The sequence below is a fragment of the Lissotriton vulgaris genome, chromosome 3_1 (genome assembly GCF_964263255.1).
Source record: "Lissotriton vulgaris chromosome 3_1, aLisVul1.2, whole genome shotgun sequence".
Classification (NCBI taxonomy): Eukaryota; Metazoa; Chordata; class Amphibia; order Caudata; family Salamandridae; genus Lissotriton; species Lissotriton vulgaris.
The window spans coordinates 913,554,302-913,570,931 of NC_141689.1; the positions used below are offsets into that span (position 1 = coordinate 913,554,302).

General features: G+C 38.9%; 1 protein-coding gene across 1 annotated transcript in view; it reads right to left on the minus strand.

Annotated features, from left to right (window-relative positions):
* TRPM3 (transient receptor potential cation channel subfamily M member 3) overlaps positions 1 to 16,630 on the minus strand; it is a 979,327-nt gene that overhangs the window by 593,929 nt on the left and 368,768 nt on the right. Inside the window, exon 8 of the mRNA XM_086963586.1 lies at positions 991 to 1,114. Within this exon, the coding sequence (XP_086819712.1) occupies positions 991 to 1,114 (124 nt within the window). The remainder of the gene's footprint in view (positions 1 to 990; positions 1,115 to 16,630) is intronic.

Genomic DNA, 16,630 nt, shown 5'->3' on the forward strand with positions numbered 1-16,630 from the left:
TATTCGGTCCGTCGATATTCTGTCAGTGATCCATCTACTAGTATGGATGGCATGTTATTCCTACATCTTGTAACACTCCTTTTCTAATATAAAATTTTCTTTAGACTGATTTACACATGTATACTTCTTTATTTCTGTAGAAAGTGTGTGTGATGAAAAGTAATCTGATACCCTACACTGGTATAAGTAGTGCTAAAAAACAAATAAAATGTATGTGATATAGGGGGTATTTAGAAAGGAAGGGCACTGTTGGAAGGTGATAGTGAGGGAATCCGTGCAGATGGAGGTCACTGGGGGCCACCAAAAAACAGATTTTTGCATCAGGGGCCAACAGCGCTAAAGCTGACCCTGTGTTTGTGTGTATGTGTGTGTGTTTGTGAGCGTTTGTGTGTGTGTGTGTGTGTGTTGAGTAGAGGATTTCTGTGGCTCCGTGATTCCTCCATGTTCTTGCACTGTGTGGTTTATTCAACAGAACGTTAGGCCATACTTAAAAAATGCTCTAATATTGAACAATATCCTACAATATTTTGATGAGCATTTTCTCAGTGTATTGAGTTGTAGAATTGGCTGCACTAAAGCAGCTCCAAATGGGATTCTATGCATGCTTGTATTTGAGAATATTGACTCTCACAACTATTGTGTTGGAAGAAAGAATATCATGGCATAAATATTATCAACATAAAAATAATTGTGGTAGGTAGGCATTGGTAAATATTACTATTCTAAACCTAACTCCACATTATGTACCTTTAAGGTGTATGTCATCAAGGTGCATGTAAGGGAAGTGAAGTATAGCAAACCTACCCTTATTTATATATACTTACCTTGTCAATATATTGGTGGTCAGTATTTTTGCCAGAATATTTTGAAGCATGATATTTAAATCCCTGTATTCCAGTCCAATATCACAATGCATAAACTGTTGAGGTAATTTAATCACACAATTTCATAATGGTATGACACAAATAGAACTCTGAGGTATTCACATACCAACTCCTTTTTCTTCATGCACTCCATGAGGATGATGAAGAGGTGTTGGGCCTGAGTTCGGGTGTAGTTGAAGGTCTTCTGGATTGTGACAAGCAACTGGTCTCTCAATGTTTCATTGATTAGACTGTGAGGAAACAAAGAAAAACAAGTATTTACATTTTAATAGGAAAAGACGTGCGATGGCGATGCAAGAGTCAAAGGCATTCAATCAGTGGTAAAGCATGACTGGGCACATTTCTTCAAAGGCCCTTGATAAAATCCTGCTCGGGTGAGAACATGCTATTTCTAAAGTGGTACTGCTTTAACTTTGGGATATGATTTCAATTCTTGGCCTGCCATCAGCTGGCAGAAAAATATTTTTGTCAGATACCTCAGGAGGATTTTCTAATGGACAAAAAGGCAACAGCTCTAGGTCGGAATTGTTCATATAAGTAAACAAATGTTACACAAAGGTACATTGAATCCGCTCAGAACCAAATGTACCTCATTATTAGCCATTTTTGTAATTTAAACACATGGCTTGTTGGAGCCTTGCTTTTAACTGCATCAATTGCTTATCTATTCTTTGAGATCCAGGGAGTTTTTCATTGTTTTGTTTTGGAACTATTCGAATGGGATTTGCATAAATTGGGGAATCATATTTTAGAAAAATAGCACATTTTGCAATGCCTTTAGCTATGTGCACGGACCCTAACAGATGGATTTTTGACAGGCAGATCTAACTTAGCATCATTCATAAGTGACCTGAAAATCCATCTCTTTGTCTTAAACCAAATTCTTGTATTTGTATTTATATATGCTGCAGTTGATAGAACCCGAATTGCAGCCCGCGAGGGGCTTCTTTGTAATGATAATCAGAGAGCAGTAGTTAGTTGCAGTGAGATGTATTCCAACGGTGCAGATCCCAGGACAGAGCATGGCTTCATGTACTGTCTTTATCTCATAAAGTTTGGCAAAGTGCAAAATATGACAATGTACAAGATAAAAAAACTCTTTAAGTTAGACCCCTTGTCTCAATGTCAAAAATCAAGCTTTTGTTAACAATATTCCTCTATATACATAGTGTAAGAACGTAGACCATAGCTAATCTAGACCACCTGTTTTTTTTATATATATACATAAATATGTATGTGTGTGTGTATATATATATATATTCACTGCAAACAACCATAGGTTTCACACACGTTATAGTTAGGAATTAGCATTTAAAAAACCTTAGAAATTCACTGAAAAAACCATAGGTTTCACACATGTTATAGTTAGCTGGACATTTCACTCATACAAAACCATTGAAATTCCCCCGTTATTGTTAATTCAGCTAACTATAACTCGCGCACCCGCAATGCACTGCTGATAACGTCACATATTACATCACTCATGACATGGTCAGTGACATCACTCATGACATCACTCAAGATATCTCAAATTACATCACTGGTGACATCACTGATGACATCATCCTTGTGAAAGAGTGGCAGACCTCCTCTCAGCCTATATATATACTTATGTGTGTGTGTGTGTGATTACTAAACTTTTTCATTAGGATTAACTGCTTATATATATATATATATATATATATATATATTTATATATATATATATATATATATATATATATATATATATATATATTTATGTGTGTGTGATTACTAAACTTTTTCATTAGGATTGGATAAAATGCTTGGCTGCACGTGCATTATTAATTTCTCATTTTATTTCAACAGCTATTTTATTTTGATAGCAGTATTAATAATGATAAGTTTATGTAGCTAATTATAAACAGCTTTTATTATTCCTTAGAGTTTATTTCTGTTGAGAAAGGAAAAACAAAAGACAATAGAATTCTGATTAGACTGTTGTTTTACATATGTGTATGTAATGCATGCTAATTACCCCTCATCATTTTCTCTCTTCCTGCAAAGAGCTCAGGTCGACTTGTCCTCAGATAAGTTGAAAGAATGAGCACAACAATGTTATGTAAAACCACAGAATCAAATATAGATGAAGGGGAAAGATTGGACATAGAAATGTGAAAGGCGCTACTGCAGCAGACAGAGACTGAACTGACGGTAAAAACAGTACAATCTGTTATTTTTAACCCTTTTACACAACAAAAATGTTGCATGAACCACCCTTCTCAATTTTAAACTGAATTTATGTATCACTCTTACCGAAACTCAAATTGCCGTTGTTACAAACAAGTTCTGCCCATTTATTACGCCAAGATTATGGTGAGTGAGTTTCATTTATTAAATACTATGGGACACATGCATCAAAGTTGTAAATTGCAAATGCCTAATTGCAAATTCTTAAGAATCGCAATTAGGTAATAGCAATTTACAATGCATGAAACTCAAAGAGTTCCAGATTGCGATTTCTAGGGGGTCATTAATATTAATGAGGTAGATCGCAATTTGTAACCCCCTAGGAATCGCAAAAAGCATGGGGATGGTGTCCTGCTGAGGTCAGACCACCATGTCAGTGATTGCTTTTAAATAAAACAATCTTTTTTTTTTTGTAATGAAGCCCGTTTTCCTTAAAGGAAAATGAGATGCTTTACAAAAATTAATAGTAAAGTGTTCTTTTAATTTTTTTTAACCAGGCAGTGGTCCATGGGACTACTGCCTGTTCTTTAAAAATGTTTTTACAACCATTCACAAAGGGGTCCCTTGGTGATCCCTTCTCATTTGGCGAATGGATTATCACCTACTTGAAGTAGGTTGTAATATGCAATTATTTTGCGACTGCATTCATGGTCACAAAACATTGCATACTAGGATTCGGAATTTCGAAGGGACGTCCTAAAAACACACCTTCCAAATATGAATGTGGAGTTAGGTTACCGAATCGCAAATTGGGGTTTACTGGATCTGAAAAGCATTTTTTGCATTCGCAAATCGGCCTGTTGGAGAAGGCAAAAATGCTTGATGCCTGTGTCCCAAAATTCAGATTGGTACCAGCTAGAAAAATATTTCCTACACTTTTGAATTATACTTTAAAATCATCTTTAATGGTGAGATCAGATTAAAATTATTATTCCCTGCCTGAGCTGGTTATAACACTCCCACTGGAAATGCATATTGGAGCCAGGCAGTGCTCAAAAGGCCTGGGTGTAGACGGGGTGGCTTGCACTGACAGGATGGCCGGGGTAGGAGTTGACCCTGCCCTGATTTGACTTGAAACATTCTTCCCCTGCACACACAGAGACATGACACCAGCTTCTTATGCTACTAGCCAGACCAGAGCCAAACCCAGGAAATGGGGTAGGTTAGACGAAGAGGGAATCCCCCACCCACAAGCTAGACTGGCATAAAAGTGGCATCTAAGGACATTAAAGAGAGCAAGACTCCCCCTTGCCACCACAAGTGCAGCTTCCTTCCTGCATGGAGCAGGCAGGGAGAATGCGAGTGCTGGCGCCCACTCCAGCAGACAACAGAGTCCAGCAGGAAACTGGCTGGGCAGCAGGAGTGGGCTTACCACACTGCCCCAACAAAAAGCCCATGGAGTGACTCCAACAACAAAAGAAAAATAGGCCGGAAGCCGCTTACCTGAGTTGCGACTCTCCTGAAGGGGTTCACTATACATACGATTTTCTCACATTGAGGTGGCCCCAGAATAACAGGGACACCACCAAAAGTACTCTGGAGGCTACAGGAAGTGCAGCAGTCCCATTCCAAACTTTTTAAACATTAACGCTATTTCTTCCAGGCACTAAAATGCATTACCTAGGGAGGCTTTTACATTATTTTTTAAAACACTCCTGAGGCACTACAACCTGGGAATGTAGTGGTTCTATAGCTGCATTTTATCTGACTTCGTGTGTTATAGAAAGACACAGACACACTATGTTGGTTTGAAATGCTTTACTGATAAAATATTGTAGACAAGGATTTTGATAAACACTGCTATGATTTATTGACAATAAGTGCATTTGAACATGGTTATTGATTTCAGCTTATACCGGTGATTTTTCAACATGTGGGTATTGGGTTTTCATTGTGTCGATCTTCTGACAAAGTTAATACTTTTGCTTTTCATTTTGATGTGGCGACCTTTGACAAAGCCAATAGACTTGAAATGTTCTTTCTGGTATAGGTGGGGGGGTCCTGTGATTTTAGGTGTCATGACCCATTAGGGGTCAAATGTGATTTCAGAATATCACCAAATGTATTTGTATCTGCCTGATGTATATATTTGTAATATAATGTGTAGTATTTAGTAGTGTGCATGTAATAGACATACTTTTTCAATGAAAAAGCACTAAGAGGACAATCACTTATGGTGTTTTATTATTGCGTACCTGCGAATGGTGATTACTAGCCCACACCATCTCCATCGAGTAGGCTTTGGACCGCTCTGCTAGTGCTACAGTGGGGTGCTTGATTCCCAGTAAGGAGAAATTATAGTCCTAATATTTACATAGGCCTCACATCCTGCACAACTAATATCCCAATTTCTTACAACTGTAAACTCAACAACAAATGTGAGGGCAGAATTATAAAAGGTAATTCCCTGACTGGTTGGGGAGAGTTTTGCATGGCAATAAATCAATATCATTTTGGCCCTGGCCTGTTTCCATTAACTAGCATAAACAGAGGCATTTCTATTTACAAATGGAGTGCATTTGCTTACCATTCTATCATTGGGTACAGAAAAGGTAATCTATCAAGGGTTCAGGAGAATTCCATTCACTCAAGAGGTCTATCAAATGCACTACTTTAATAAAGCAAAATTGTAGCTATTTCCTCAGAGGCTTGTTATTGTTTTATCGTCAATCTTTGCAGTAAAAAGAACTGCGAGTGTAAGCCATAATAGAAGAAAAAGGAAACATTTGTTTCTTCTGTCTAGGACAAGTAATATTTCAAATTATTTAACACCTAACAGCTTACTGAGGGAAATAATGTTGACGTATATGTGCCTTTCCCAAATCCTAAGCTTGTCTTAGTTATATTGGTAATAATATGATCCCCGGATCCTGTAGAGAGGGCTCTGTAGTCCTGATTTAATCAAATTAAATCCTAAAGACTATTCCAGTTCTAAAATAATCACACTTTTGTACACTTTCAGCAACACATTTATCAAAGTGATTCTAAAATGTATTGGACACCCATGACAGGTGGATGTATGTGAGGAGAGTTTGACAATGATTGTGCTTTAACCTGTTATGGATGACTAGTAAATGGGAATTTTTGTGGGAACAATCATTTTATTCGGTGTGTATTGATTCCTCAGAGGCTGCAGGAGTTTGAGCTAATGTAGCCCTGTCATATATTATTTTAGTAAATTTACTTTTTGGAATGTCTATGGAGGTTTTTGGGCCGGTAAGGATTTATACATGTAAAGGTCTTAGACAAGGTTGTATTTTAGCACAAATCCTATTTACTTTACTTATTTGTTACCTTTCCATAACTCTATGAGAGCCTGTTCCTTTCCCTCTGATAATAGGCTTGCATAGACTAAATGTTATGCTCATAACCCTGTCTTAGATTTACCGAACCCCAAGGTATCTAGAAACAAACACATGATCTTAATGAATAATACCTATCTAGCATACTGTGTATAAATACTAACAGAATAAACATCTTGACTTTTGAAATAAAAAAGGGTATGTTGTCTGGAATCTTTTAGAACGAAATATGGAGGTGGTCTATTTAAAATCATACATATTTTGGGGTGATGATGGACAATAAAATGTAATTACAATAACTTTTGACATGCCCGATCAAGGCGAGCTTTGGAGAACTACTTATATACAACAGCCAATTTGATGAACACTCTGTTTTTCCATCACAGTGAGCCTAGGACTCAATAAGAAACTCTTAGGTACTATATGGAGGAGAGATCTATGTAGATTACGTGGTATTCTATAATAAGGTGGTGGGAGGAAAGACGCTGTGAACAGTGTTGGAATTACTCCCAGATAATGCCTTTGCAGCTAGCAAAGTTCAGCTTACTACACACATGATGATTTAAAGAGTGTTGCTTTTTTAGTTCTCTGGTGCAGTCCTAAAAGAGGAATTACTGGTGATTAACTATGATATTATGGTATTCATCAATGAGATGACAAATCATCATTTTGAGAGAAGAATCTAAGAGTCAAACGTTGGACCATTTGAATATGCTATATATCTATAGAAATGATTGCATTGAACAAAGGAACTAAAGTACAATTTACATTCCAGCAAACGAGTTGTGCCACAGATTTATGGAGTAACAAACTGACTGTGTGTTGTATAATATTTTCAAAAGGGGTGGGGGGTTAAAATGGAATGATATTTTGAATTCTGATTCAATTCGATGTTAAAAGATCATTTATGGGGATCAAATCTGGGCAATTTAAACAACTAGGAAAGTGGAAAGCAGCAGGTAGTAATGTGATATTGTGTAATTGCTGGCGAGCTCGGAAGAAAGATCTAAAGCACATTGTTTAATATTTCCACCAAATGCACAATTTTACAGTTACATTCTTAAGAACCTGCATTTAAGCACTATGGAGTTGGAGACTAATGTGTGTATAGCAGTTCACACATTATCATTGAGCTGCGAACATATTTATTTTTAAATACTAGTGCTGAAATATTCTAGGGTTTTTGTTTGCATGGGTATTCTTTGCAGTTCCAGCTTTGAAGTATTGGGAAGACATCCGGTCCTTGACATTTAGAGTTGTGGCTTATAATAGTTCACGAAAAGACTGAGCATGCACTTTGAAAGTTACACAGTTGCACAGTTTTTGGTAGCAAGCCCAATCAGCTACATACAAGGCGTAGCCTTAGGAAGTAATGGTAATATATAATAAAAAGTAATGCACTCTGCACAAGAAGAAAGCTTTTTGAGTGGTGACTCATAGTTGGGTTGAAACCTTCAATTAAGGGGTTGTGGATATTGTTTTCTCCAAATCAGGCACCAGCATTCAAGTTCATATCTATTTCCTAATAATTAACAATGGTGCTCTCGTATATAAGAAGGGTCCACTGCAAATCATTGATTCATCTATACTTTACTTGGGTGCTTCAAACCTGTTAAATTTGTGGCTAGATCAGCAGGTAGTCAGGGTACTGGTTGCAAATAGAGGAGTACTTTATCTGCTTATACGTCAGGCACATGTCTTCGTCTAGTACTGTGTGTCCTTCATGGCACAGGGAAAAAGCCTAAACACATTGTTCCATAATCTAAGCCATAAGCACACTTATCATAAGTAACCTACACTAAAATTACAACATTGTGACGTGACCAAATACTGAGAAATTTGGTTTGGACCATCCAAATAATACATCCTGCTTCCTCCCCAATCTAAGATGGCAGCAATCTCTGTTCTTTGGCAGGGCTATCACTGTCCTTTAACATGATGCCTTCGTTGAGAAAGATTATTGATGAATTAAATATTTGGGAAGGTTTCCACATGACATGCGTGGATTCCTAAGTCTTTTCTTTCACTTGGAAAAACAGTAACCTCATCTTTTAAGTTAATTTGCATTTTGAGGAGAAAGCTATGGATGGAATGATGTGAGCTATCGGTGTCCCCAAGCAGTCTTTTGTGCATTTTAAAAGCTTTAGTCGGGGGAGCTAAAACAAGGAGGTTACTCAAAAAAGCAGATTGAATCCTTGCACCTGGTAATATGAGCCGTTTATTGGAGGAGAATCTAAACAATCCCTTGATTAATCTGTCTGTCAAACTGGATACAGTACAGCAGACCATCTGGAGTCACATATGACTTCTAGGTTTGTGTTGCACTATGTGATTTAAGAGTTGAAGAGAAATGAACCATCTCAGAAGCTTAGGATTTTCTTATTTCACATGTGTAAATTAGTTTATGAGGCAGCAGTGACTTTGGAAAATAACATGGTTGGCAAATAAATCGGCCCTGAAATCCTTCAAAGATCAAGTCAAAGTAAAGCAACCCTTTTCAATCGTGGGCAATTTGTGTTCCCCTACAAAAGGCTCCTACTAATAAATAATACTAATAAATCCTCTTAGTCTTGTGTAGTTGACCCTCACAAAGTAGACTAATCTTTATTTGAATATATCATGGTCGATGTTTTTAAGGCATTTACATCCATAATGTTTATGCTGTAGCTGGGGGCTATTTGGGGTTTACCCAACTATCTCCCTTCTTTGGATTATTATTACAGGAAATCAACCTTTTCTGTGTGTTCACCCTGGAATTGTCACGTTTTGCCTGACCCAATATTTTTGTTGGCTTTAGAAGTCTATGTACTATAAGCCTCCTAACTAGTGGTAAAGTTACTGTGCTCCACCTTTAAACATGTTTAAAGTGGCATGCTCCTAATTGGTATATTTAACTTGCCTATAAGTCCCAAACATTTGGTACAAAATGTACCCAAAGGACTGAAAGCTAAATGCCACTAGTGAACTGCAGCACATATTGTGCCTTCCACTTCAGTGGAAGTGTAAACATGGCTTTAGAGCTACCACTGTAGCCTGGCTGTAACAGTGGAAAACATGCAGTGCAATAAGTCACCCTACGTAAGCCTGTTAGCCCACAAGGTAGGGTGCATGTTATGTAAAAGTGTAACACGTAGAGTCCCTACAGTCACAAGACCCAAAAAGCTATTTTTACTGTGGGAAGCCTAGCTATTCAATGTACAAAAAGTGAGTGTCAGAGTAAAAGACTAATACTCTTATCTTTGGAATGGTACCAGCTAGACAAATAATTTAACAGCAATTTAAATGGTTACTAAAATCCAATTCAATGGTGAAGTTGGAAGTTCAGTAAATATTCAGGAAAACGTACTTTTAGAAAGTTTACCTTTTTCCTACCTGAGGTTTCTTGATGTTTTTTTGCATTAGTTCTCCAGCTTCTCCAGTTGGTGATGAGTCTTCTATTGGCACGAAAATGATGTGCAAAGCCTCCCAGGTCCAAACCATAGTCTGACCTGAGTGGGCAAAGATGACTCCTCTGAGGTCAGAAGAATATGCAGGGTGAGGACTGCGGGCCTCCATTTGACAGCATAGTGTCAAATCATTCTTGACAGTACTGTTCAGCAACATATAACACTTTGGGTACACTTGAAAGGGAGAGAACAGGATGCCAAGACAATTCTTTTGTATCCACTGTCTGGTTGCAGGAGCACCTTGCTTTTGTCCTAGCAGACATCTGTTTCTGGGTTTGTTGTAGGTACAGGGCCTGTCTCAAAGTGGATTTTAGTGTTGGATGTGGGAGGATTCTAGGATTACCTTAGTACATACTCCACATAGACACTCAACCCTCATAGACCTACGTTTAGTGTGGCTGAAGACTTTTGCCATCTTGAAAATCCCCTGACACAGTAAGGCAAAATTAACTTCTGCCAAAGTAGTAAAGGGTTACCTATAAAAACAGTTTCCATGCTGCTTTGGGCATGAGTAGGAAACATTCACACGCACTAGCTAGTGCCAAGTATAAATGTGGAACTTCCAGGCACCCTTTTCAAAACCCTTTCTGGACCTGTGGAAGATAAGAGTAGGAGTGGCCTACTGTCTGTGAACTGAGAGCAGGCTTGAAGGACTGTACCTCTTCTCTCTTGTATCGAGGGAAAAGCAGTGGATGCCAAGTGTCGGTTAGCTGACCTCCAGTGTGGCAACAAGGATACAACAATCTACAATAGGCCCTTTCCTGGAAGTACCCAGCTGACAAGGGACAACTGGACCTGGATTGGACCCTGCCATTGGCTTCTGCCTGGCAACCTATGGGTCTCTAATTGCCTCCCCTAAAGTCCTGGCAGGCTTTAGAAGTGTAGGCTGTGGTGAATAGGAACATAAAAGACTAAGTTAGAAGACTATCATTCACACTTTGTGCTTTTTAGTACTATTTTCCCTAACATTTTTAAAAACTCATATGTACGTTTGTCTTGATTGGATTTTTGAATGTTTGCTGTCATTTTGTTTATTAAATCCTATTATTTTTTACTAAGTTTGGTTTGGTACTTTTATTGTTCTGCATTCTTACTTTATTAGTGTTTTGGTACTGCATATACTTTACACATTGCCCTAAGTTAAGCATGTCTTTTCTGTGCTTTTGCTAACAGGGGTTGTGCTTAGGGTATTATAGTGATTGGAGGATTCACCCTGACAAGAGCTGTGATTATTCTTTGAAGTGGACTGTGTCGTACCCCAAATAACAATCCAGGTTTTTAGAATTATTAAAATATGAATTCTACCGTCTTTGAGTGTTGCATTGTAAGTCCATTTTATATGAAGGGGTCCATACCAGAGAGGATTTTGTCGGTGCTGGCCCTATCTTTCTGATGGACATGGGAGCAGTTGCTTTCCAACTTGAACCACATTTGTCTGAAAGACTGGATGGGGGAGGGTGGTAGCTGATTGGGTACTATTTGTTTTCCATTGAACAGATGCAATACGACTGACACAATTGTACTGTTTGATATATGAAAACCAATAAAATCTATTTTATTATCTGAAAGATTGGATGTTGTCAGACATTTGGAAATTAAATTGGGAGAAATTAACTTAATAAACCTTATCAGCTAGACCAAAACACAGTTCTTAGAGAATCTCTTTGGCCTACCTTAGGGGTGACTAACATGTAAGAAAAAGGAAGGTTAGGACCTGACAAATGGGTGCACTTGCCAGGTCTACATGGCAGTAGCAGACTGCGCACAGGCTCTGCAATGGCAGGCCTGAGTTACATTTATAGACTGCTTATGTGGGTGGCACAATCAGTGCAGCAGCCCATTAGCACCATTTGATTTAGAGGCCGTGAGCACACACAGTGCACTGTTCTAGGGACTAACTAGTAAATCAAATATGCAATCATGGAATCACCAATCCATAACAACAATTTGCAAAGGGAGCATTTGCACTTTGGCACTGAACAGCAGTGGCAAAGTGCCCAAAGCATATAGACCAGCAAAATGGTGTCCAACACACAGCAAAAACACAGGAGGTAAAGGCAAAAATACAGAGAAAACATGCGCCAATGATGCCAGGCCTAAGAAGGAAGAATCTAGTTTTCTTTCCTTCCTTAGAAGCAACCTCCCAGGGCAAGATTCGGCACCTTGTTTCAGTCCTCTGGAGGTGGAACACATGACTAAGATCTACTTTTCTCCAATGGCTAGGACATTTCTTTCTGGTCAATCTTGAAGCCCTAAGGTCCTCAAGGTATGTTTCAATCACTAAGCCTTGTTGGAGTCAGGAGCCCTTCTACGTCTTGTTTCCCTAAAACAGGCAAATAGGAGGTAAGGTCAGCTACCTGACCCTCAAAGAGCAATTCCAGCCCCTGGGTGATAGGCAAAAGTCTGGAATTTTCTTTCCTTCATGAGGACCTTCTTCTTGCCATGTTGCCACCTAACTTTGCAGGACAACCCATCTTCCTTCTGGAAGAGCTCCAGACCGGCATATAACCACTCATCTATTTCAACAAGCTCCCCCCCCCCCCCGTTATGGTCAGAGCTTGTTCGCTCTTCTGTGGGAGGTGGAGCCAAAGGGTCTACCAGCTCTCTGGAACAAATGGGAACAGATCCTGTCAACCCCATGTAGGATAAGAAAGGCAAAAGAAGTAGCATTAATGTTGTGTTTTATTCTGCAAGCAGTCCTGTACCACTCCCATGTGGCTATATCATGCTACGTGGCCAGGTATTAACAACAACCCTGCCTTCCTGAGCCCAGAGGTCAACCCATTGAGATCTGGACAGCAAGGTTGTTCATTCCAGTCAGAATGTGTGTTAGCTTCCGGAAATATGGTGAATGGCAGAAGTGGTTTTAAGCCAGTTCCGGCAATCCAGAATGCATTTTATAAATGTACTTTTCAACTACAATTACCAAAAGTCTGTTTTGACCATTATTTTTATTTTCTTTGCCGTAGGGGATATACATTTTGATTTTACCAAATGAAGATGAAAATAAATATTTTAACTACAACCAGGCCTGGCTCATGGAACATGTAGCTGAACCTTCAAAGATGAAACACCTTTTAGGTATTCAGTCACAATGAGGTACTTGTCCTTACTATATGCTACTGCAGTGCTTTTAATCAGGTTCCCCTAGCCACGGCACTGTAGTGCTCATGGAAGCCAAATATTTTTCTTCTACAGCTGGGTGGTGTGCTACAGCCCATATAGGAGATTTAACTACCTTGCTAAGGGTCATTTTGGAGACTCTCTGAAAGGTATCACCTTGCTCCTACTAATTTCCTTCGTTATAGCAGAGGTACCTAAACTATATGCTTTGACCTCTTCCTATTTATCTAAATTAGGCAACAGACAAGCTGGTCGGTCACTTTTTACAGAGGATTTGGTGACTGTTGATTTAAAACGAATTGGTTTATTCAGGTGTATTGTTCTTTAAATAAACCAGAGATTAACATCTAGTAATCACTGGGAATGTTTTTTGGAAAAGGGAAGTGTAAGCCTTATTTATAGGTAAATAAATAATACGTTGGATATGGTTGCGGAATATCAATATCTAGGCATGACCATCATCTAGTTATGAGCTGGATATTAGATTGACAAAAAACTAAAGTGGTTAATATTTTATATAGTGGCCCTTTTATGCTCCTCATATAACGGCAAATAGTGATAACATTTTACCTGAGGCATTGTGTGTCTATGAAATATTAGCCCCATAGGGCAAAAACATGTTTGCAGCTATGGAAGGTCAAATAATAATAAAAACTCCCTGGGTTTCCCTTCAAAGACAATGTTACAGGCAATCATATTAAAAGTAAGTCCTTTTCCTTGTGCAGATGACCAAGATCTTGACAGTTTTTTTCTAAAATTAAAAGCAAAAAAAACTATTTATACATTGTATTACCTATTTGTCTAGGTGCACTAAGTTTGCATGAAAACATGCATTCTAGCACATACTCTCCAAAAATGAAAACTACTCCTATGGTAGATCACTGGGGGTCCCGCTATGGGGGTCTTTAGTTGTATGAATTGTTCATAACTAAGGACGTGATTACGATGCCAGTCCGACCGCCTGTCAGACCAATGCACTCGGATTCCAACCGCCGAAGCCGGGAATACTCTGTCTGCCATATTACGCTGCAACTGCTGTTACCGCTGAGGTCTCATCGTCGGCAGTGCCCTGTAAGTGGGTACAAATGCACAGGAAACATGCACAGGAAACATGTACAGTTGTACATGCATGAATGACATGTGGGGACATGCCTTGTGCACCATGTACCCCATTGCTGGAGTGTGGTGATATGTGCACAGTTCAGTCAATGGGGATATAGGCCACATGAGGACTTAACCTGGATTCTGGTACTCACTTACTGTGACACTTTCTAAGCCACGCAAAGCCACCTTGCATGGTTCTGCATGGCTTATTAAATCTGGATTAGCACAAGACAGAGCAAACCACTGTCTTGCATTATCCTGCCCTCGGAATGCGTTTCATGGGTGGAGCGTGGTCGTCCCCATGCATCCATCCATGTATTTTTGCAGCATTCCCAGGTGTACTAAGACTAATAAACCTGGGAATGCATCAGAATGCTACATCTTCCCAGGTGAGGCATAACATGGGAAAATAGGTTTATTTCTCCTTGTGTATTCCTCTTTCTATGTGTACTGTATTCTGCAGCACACATACAAAGAAGAAAAAGCCTCAGAGGATTGTTTGTATGCTGAAATTCCCTTCCTGAACTAAAACAATACTGACTGTATTGCAGGCACCCTTGCACCATGATGTAAGGATACCTATGTTGTCACTAGGCTTCACTCAGTGCCTCAGGGAGGGGGCAGGAATGTGCCATAACTTTAGTAGTTATGGCGCTTTCCTACCCTCTACCTGTCATGCAATGCAGCACATCAAGTTGTCTTGTTGTGTTGAGTTATGTGACTTGTGACTAAATCTGCCCTAAAATGTATAGGGATGCTTGTACTAGTCGATTGTATATATTTTTTTTTTATCTTCCTGACAATTTTATTTGACTGTTGTTTCTCAAATGTGAGATTATTAAGTGCTTGCATAGGATACATTTATCTTTTTGGGCATTAAAAAGTTTTAGATATAACTTTTGCTTTGGACAAATATTTGATTAACTTAAAGTAATGTTTATTAATGACTAGTTAATGTATTCTGTGTTTTTTCGTTGGAAAAGGTTTGTGTTTGTAAGCTGTTTGGGTTTTTTGGCTACTTTACTAATAAATATAAATATGTAAATAAATGCTACAGGTTGCTTTTCAGCATGCTCACCCCGCGTAATCAATGGGGCTGTGCAGAGAGCCCTTATCAATATTCAAAAGTTGCCTGTCATTTGCAGGCACAATTGACCACGTACCATTTGTTTAAGCTAGTTCATTTAATGTTCCACCTTACCACCGTACACTTTCACAAAGTTTCAACACCAGCTAGTCAGACCTAAGAAAGATGTAGTCTGAGTTTTGATTTTGGGAGCTTTTTATTCTACCATGACCTTGAGCCTTCCCTTTAGGAGATCTATCTTCCCACCACCACCTTGGCGGATCAGGCAGATCAACAGGTCCTGCCCTCTTTCACAGTCATGGTCAGGTGGTTGTTTATGTGCCCTAGGAACTTTCTGTAGACCAAGTGATGTGGTCTGAAAACATAAATGTCTTCCAGGTATTTAACTCTCAATAACACAGATAACAGGTATAGCAAGGCCAGCAGCATTGGAACAGAAACTCACATACATAACAAGTACCACAAAGAAAGGGGTGGCACAAGTTCCCCGTGCAGAAAGTAGAGTGTAGCTAAAAGCAAGTCAGGAATCTCTTAAACAGGGAAAAGATACCAGACAAGAGCACCAGCACTAACTTTACTTGTAAATACCTTTGCATTACAATCCTGATTGCAAAGGAAAATCCATGAGCAGAATACCTACCGGAGATGAATTTACATACGGAGGATTATCACTGCCTTCACAAATCAGATGAATTTTCATTTCTATCACTTCCAAACCAGACTCCTAATCTTTGTTAGCCTCGCGGGAATTGATATTAAAGTTCTTGAGCGAAAATCTGCTATTAATTTGGAAGTAGTGACATCAAATTAACTACATCCAATCTTACTAGGTTACTGCACAGAGAGAACTCTGCTCAGTACCTGACAGCTATGAAAGAAGCAGCTGCTTTTATACCAGAGAAATGCATTGTAGGTTCTCACAAAGTACCAAACAACATTAAACTCAACAAAACAAAACAACAAAAATTCCCCAACCAATTCTTAGGAAATCAAGAAACTTGGAATATTGCCAATGGGAAATCCGCCACGTTTGTGACGGAGTAACCTGTTTGCTGAACTCTAAATCAGGCCCTTAATAAGCAAAATGTCATAACATTTTTCAAATGGATTAATGAAACCAAGGATATGATGTTCAAAAATGTTTACTGGTTAAAAAACCTGTGAAAACAAAAAGCACCAATCTCACAATGTTCAAGGTAGATCATTGTGCAATTTCAGTCTGACTGCTATGGAGCGAGATTCAGGCAGACCTTGCGGGATACAACAACCAAAATTCTGGTTTTGGAAACCTGTCTTTTTTCTGGAGAAAATGTTTCCAATGGGGCAAGGCAGAACGCTGATCCCTGCAAGGATTCAGAGTGAAACATGGCATTCTTGAGCTGCTTTTGAAAACAGTAGTTTTGGTGTGAAAAGCTCCAGGAGCGCTTCCTGTACTTAACATGTTTATACATGTTCAGTTGAGTTGTGTGGCCCG